The 6000-nt window shown below is 44.3% G+C and overlaps 1 protein-coding gene across 3 annotated transcripts in view; it reads right to left on the bottom strand.

The window, feature by feature from the left end:
* Positions 1 to 2542, bottom strand: part of MINDY2 (MINDY lysine 48 deubiquitinase 2) — a 74118-nt gene extending 71576 nt beyond the window's left edge. For all 3 annotated transcript variants that reach the window (XM_040620590.1, XM_008706071.2, XM_040620589.1), the window contains exon 1: positions 1542 to 2542. In XM_040620590.1, the coding sequence (XP_040476524.1) occupies positions 1542 to 2411 (870 nt within the window). In that variant the 5' untranslated portion in view covers positions 2412 to 2542. The remainder of the gene's footprint in view (positions 1 to 1541) is intronic.
* Positions 2543 to 6000: the final 3458 nt, after the last annotated feature.

Below are 6000 nucleotides of genomic sequence, written 5' to 3' on the forward strand. Positions count from 1 at the left end.
GGGGATTTGGGCCCATATATCAAGTCTAACTCCCGACTCTGACCCTAAAGGGCCTTCATCAAGTGGCTCTTCACCTTTTCAATCTTTTTTTTATTATTCACCAGTATAAACTTACCACTTCTGTCATCTAGACACAAACACACACACACACAATCCATTCTATTTTCATCCCTTTTGTTTACACCCTTCCCTCTCCCAGAATTCCATTTCCCTATTATTTTAAATTCTACTTTTCTTTAAAAGCTTGGTTCAAGACCACAAATTCCATGAAGCTCTCTGGGACTATGCCAAAACAAAGAAAAATTTCCCCTTTTGGAATATCTAATACATTTCCATCTATTTTCTATAACCTAAAAATTTATATTTATATAAACATATTTATATGTATAGTGTTTTGTCTTGCACTGTCCTTTAATAATTTCAAGTAAGTCAATGATGCAACCCCAAATAGCTGAACAGCTCTTCAAAAGCAGGCAGAGTCTTCAACAAACATTTGAGTGCCCTTATGTACCAGATACTGCTAAAGTTTCTTATCTTATTTCTTTTGCATCAGCCCTTGCTAGTAACAGGAAAAAAACAAGGCACATAATAAATACTATTCCCTTTACTTGATTTTCTTCCTAACTGGTCGGAATAATCCAGGTTATTTTTTTTCTAGGAAACATTCTATCAACAGATATAATTATCAATTTGGAAGTAAAATATGTGCTATAAGATGCTTCTTCTCAGCACCCTAAAACTGCCAGCTTAAGACACTGCAATTATACATAACTCATTGAGTCCTCAATATACTTAAGTTTTGAAGAGCCCCTCCTTTTTTTGTTCCTTTCCCTTGAATATATGTTTTCTTATTTTAGTTCCCTTAACATATTCTGATGCGTAGTTACTAGTAATAATGCCAAACTAGTAAAGTAGAGCCAAAGAAACAAGGCAAGTAAAAATCAGGCGTAAAGTGAAAACGTAATCTTTGAAAACCAAGAAGTTATGGTAATTGGGCTCAGACCAATGCTTTCCCTTAAATGGAATTTGTCAAAAGGGCCACTCTTCCCTGTCACCGTTTCCTTAAGTATCTATCTACACCCTAATGGCACAAGTATTAGCTGGAAAATCGACTAACATAACCATCAAAACTTGCTCCCTGGTAACATGGATTAATGGTAACTTCTGAAGATCATTTTCCCCAATTCTTCATTCTTTTGCATACGTGACAAGGTCAGTAAGAAGAAAACGTAGAAAAACATAGTTAAATAAAATATCCTAGGGTTTAGGATGCTCTAAGCCCTAGTTGTTTTTTTAAGTACATCATCCTGAACTCTTATTTAAACACTAGAGAGACCCGGGGTTGCCGGCAATTCTTTACGAAATACATGTAAGAATATTCTTTGGACAAAGGAGTCCCATAATGAATTTCAAGGGAATAAAGTACTGATGAATGAGGAAAGAAAAGAGGAAGCCGTCAGCTGACATCCAGCAGCTCCCTTACCCCGTCCCCGCCACCCCCGACCAAAAAGCGGTAGGAAATAGAAAGCTGCAGAATGTACCTTCCAGGCCAGAAGCAAAACATTGAGGATGGCCAGCAAAGGGCAGGGTCCATTCTCATTCTGAGTGATGATGGGTGTGTTCTCTTCCTTCCACTGGATCCACTTGATGTGATAGACAGACTGTCCCGGGAAGCGTTCCTTGGAGGCAGCCAGTACCTGAGCTTCCTCCCCCTCCTCCTCCTCTTCACGGCACAGAGGCACAGCCCCGGGCAACACTACTGCGCCCGCGCCCGCGCCCGCGCCCTCCTCCTCCTCCTCCTCCCCAGGGACCCTGTTCTCAGCTCCCTCCTCACTATTAAATTCAGAGCTACTAGGGAAAGAATGCAGGTTAGAGAACGACTCCAGGGAGTCCAGGCTCGGCGATTCCCCAGGAGGGCTCGGGTCGCTGCAACTGCTGCTGAGGCCGCCGGCGCTGCTGGGCTCCTCGGAGCCAGCGGCTGCCAACTCTGCCCGGCAGGTGCCGGCGGGATCCGGGCGGGGGCCAGCGTCTCCGGCCGGACCCGATCCATGGTCCGCTCCGGCCTCGGCTGTCTCCGGGGAGGCGGTCACCTTGTGCTGCCCTCTCGGAGGCGTCTTCTGGGCAGCAGGATTCTCCAAATCGCTCTCCGTTAAGTCCAAACCAGGGAAGGAGCTGCAGGGTCCGGGAACCTGAGGAGAGCCGGCAGGAGAAACCGAGTCCAAGAGGCTCCTCCCGGCGGCCGCCGCCCCCTGCCCATTCCCGCCGCTGCTCTCCGCCGCCCATACTCCAGGACCATCCCCAGCGGCGAGCCTGGTCTCCGGTTGCCCTTCCTGCGGAGAACCTGTCCCTGGCGCTGGCTCGGCGGCCACCCCGTGCTCTAGCGGCTGCAGGCTCCCGGGGCCGCTCTCCATACCCAGCCGCCAGCCCCTCGCTCTAAAGAGACCGCGGCGGGTTCTCTTCAGCCAGCGCCTCGGACGCCATGACAGCGGCACTGGCAGCAACAGCGCCCTTGCGCGGCCTCGGCCAGGCACGTCACGGGGAGGGCACCAGGCGCGCGCGCGCGCCGCCGCGCTATCCCCTGGCTCGGGGCGGGCCTGCGCGCCGCCTGGTGAGGCCGAACCGCGCAGCGGCCCTCACGCGGCCCCGCCCCTCCTGCGCGCCCGCCTGCTAGAGCTCGGGCTCCGAAGGCGGGGCGTGGCGGGCGTGGCCAGGAGGGCGTGGCCAGAAGGAAAACATCCTCTCACTATGTGGCCGGAAGTTGAACTCTAGGGCAGCCCGACCGCGCCGCTTCTTTAAAGGCGGGGCGGGCGCCGTCTAGTTTGTTGTGAACCTTCAGACCTGGGTTGTGTGTGGCCCAGGCTAGGGCTCAAGGATGGGGAGTTGGCGCTGTTTGTATTATTTGGAAAAGAGCTCGTCCCCGAAGAGCTCAGGAGATTTGTTTCCTCGGCCTGTAATATGGAAAATTGGAGGAATTTTTTACGAGATGCAGATTTTTAAAGGCTGGAACCTACTCGAGGTGTTTGGATTACTACACCGCATAAATCCCAGTCTCCCAGGGTTTTGGCTGAGAAACACTGGGCTCCCCACCAGCTACTGGTGAATACGTTCGCCCTACTTGAGGCGTCAGTGCGGTTGTGGATATTGGCCTGCACAGCGAAAAAAAAAGTGGGTAATTTGGGCCAGTAATAATAAATTAGCTTGTGCCTGAATTAGCCAAGTCTTTGCGGTTTTGTTAACTTGGCCTCACTTTGGATAGAGTGGGAAGTGACTGTTCCTGAAAGAGTTTTCTAATTAGAATTGATTCTTCTTAAAGCCACGCAATTTTCAGGGAGGACGGAGTAGCCTGGACATTTTCTTGGTGACAAAATGGGATTTGGATCCTATTCTGACCTGTCCTTGACAAGGAGCCCTTCCCCCCCCCCGCCTTTTTTTAGTCTTTCATCATTTTTTTTTAGGTTCAAGAGATACAACAATTGACAAGACAGGTCTTCCTCCGTAGTTAGGCACATAAATACCTGACACTAATGGAGTGGTGTCTGTATCTCTTTTAGAGAAGGTAGACAAAATTACAAATTAGTTTCATTCACTCATTTAACAAATTTCAGGACTAAGTATGTTGCTGGATACTGTGGCACTGGCGATGCTACACGGTGAATAAGACAAAGGGCTTATATATTCGTTGGGTTTACTGTCTAGTAATTTTTTTCTTCTTGCTAATTGTTAATACTTGCTTGGGAAGTATGGTTTCCTGAGAATACAGAGGATGGAGCTTCTTCCACCTTTTTGCATTAACACAATATTGTGATATTTATCCAACTCTTCCAAAAGGAAAATTTAAAAAGAATAGCATCTTCAGAATGTTGAATTTAGAACTTTTGTGTGGTTTTGGTCTCCCTATCAATTTATAAGCAATAAATACTATTGTTCAAATCAGGATTTTGCCCTGAAAAAAGATTGCAAATGTTAACAGATATACGGTGCTGGGGGCACGGGGCTGGCTCAGTCCACAAAGCATATGGCTCTTGATCTTGGGGTCGGGAGTTCGAGGGTCGCTTTGGGTGTAGAGTTTGTAAGATTTATGCTGCTGGATTAAACGTTTTATGGTATTTAAGGCCATTAAGTGCAAGTGAGAATATTAGAGATTTCAGGAAATCCAGAATTTAGCATGATGCCTTGAATAGAAATAGATTTATAAAGGTGTATTGTAGGGCTACCTGGCTGGCTCAGTCAGTAGAGCATGCGACTCAGTCCTTAGGGTGGTAAATTCAAGACCCACATAGGGTGTGGAGCCTACTTAAAAAAATAATAAAATAAATAAATAAAGATATAATCATATGAATAAATCAAATACTAGATCATTTACAGATCAGAAACCACAGAGCCAAAAAGTGTGGAACAGATGTCTCAAATAATAGCCTCTCACTTTTTTTTTTTTTTTTTTTCCTTTTTTAAGACCCTGCTTAGATAGGCCTGTACTTGCTCTGGTAGTTTTCATTGGTATATGTTTCAAATGTTCACATGCATAATTTAATAATTTATCCATAATAGAAGCAGAACCAATTTTTCTTTTTATATGTTGTCAGCAATTACATAAGCCAAAATGAAGAGTGGTGAAAATGTGTGTATGTAATTATTTAAGTTTGTGAAAATGTACATAGTTATTTTGCTAAGGGAGTGGGGAGTGGCATCTAGGGAGAAATGCCAGAAGACAAACTGAAAAATGTCTCATTCTTTTTTGCCTACGTGTATCTTTACTTAAATGTGAGGTAAAATGTACCATTTTAAAATTCAATAGTTACTATCCAAACTTTTTAAATTATTTTTCAAAATCAGATATAAGTCTTAAAGTAAAATAGTTTATATAAAAACAAAGCAGTTCCCTGCTCCATTCCTCTACATTTTTGAGTCCTATTCTTTAGAAGCAGTCCTATTCAACTCCTGGACATTCTTTAGCTCCTTATACCTGAACTTTTGAGTAACGTGATTACACTCTGATTTCTTCATTTAAAAATTGTAGATTTTGTTTATTGATTTATTCTTATGGAAGATGAGGATTTAGTTCTTTTCTCTCCTACCATTCTTCCTCCTCTTGCTCCAACCTCCCAATTACTTCAAAAATTTTGATTAAATAAGTACGCAAAGCTTAAAGCATCAGTTATGTGAATATTATTTACCATTTAAGTTGGGTATTTTACTATGACTGTGATTACATTTATTTTTTTGTTAAAGTTTTTGTTTTTCCTGGAATTAACAATTACCTCATTGATTTGTTTGCTCAACTCTTCACCTACCACTGACTCAATCATAGACTTACCAGAACAGTCAAACCTATTAGGCTACCTCTCGGGTCCATTTTTTTTTTTTTTTTTTAAGATTTTATTTATTTATGTGACAGAGAGACAGCCAGCGAGAGAGGGAACACAGCAGGCGAGTGAGAGAGGAAGAAGCAGGCTCCTAGCGGAGGAGCCCGATGTGGGACTCGATGTGGGACTCGATGTGGGACTCGATGTGGGACTCGATGTGGGACTCGATGTGGGACTCGATGTGGGACTCGATCCCGGAACGCCGGGATCACGCCCTGAGCCGAAGGCAGACGCTTTAACGACTGCGCTACCCAGGCGCCCCATCTCGGGTCCATTTTAATCTTGGGTATATCCCTCCTGAAACACTTACTTCTCTTACTCTGGTCTAAATTTACTGTTTTATAGGGTTCCTGCATGGCTGTCATCCTGGAACTTCTCTTCACTATTGTCTTAGGAGTTCCTTCCTCCTCATTCCCATGTTGATTCCTTTCTTTCTTGAATCTCCTGACTTCTTTCTTTGATTGGGTGGAACATATTCTTATTTAGCTTCCTGAGAAAGAGTGCATAGGAAGCATTTTTGTAGATTGTGTATGTCTGAAAAAAGACCTCTCTTCTACCTTTATGTTTATAGTTTGGCTAGATATAAAATTCAATGTTGGAAATACTTATTCTTCATTTTGAAGTCACTGATCATTGT

Source organism: Ursus maritimus, unplaced genomic scaffold (genome assembly GCF_017311325.1).
Source record: "Ursus maritimus isolate PB19 unplaced genomic scaffold, ASM1731132v1 scaffold_35, whole genome shotgun sequence".
Classification (NCBI taxonomy): domain Eukaryota; kingdom Metazoa; phylum Chordata; class Mammalia; order Carnivora; family Ursidae; genus Ursus; species Ursus maritimus.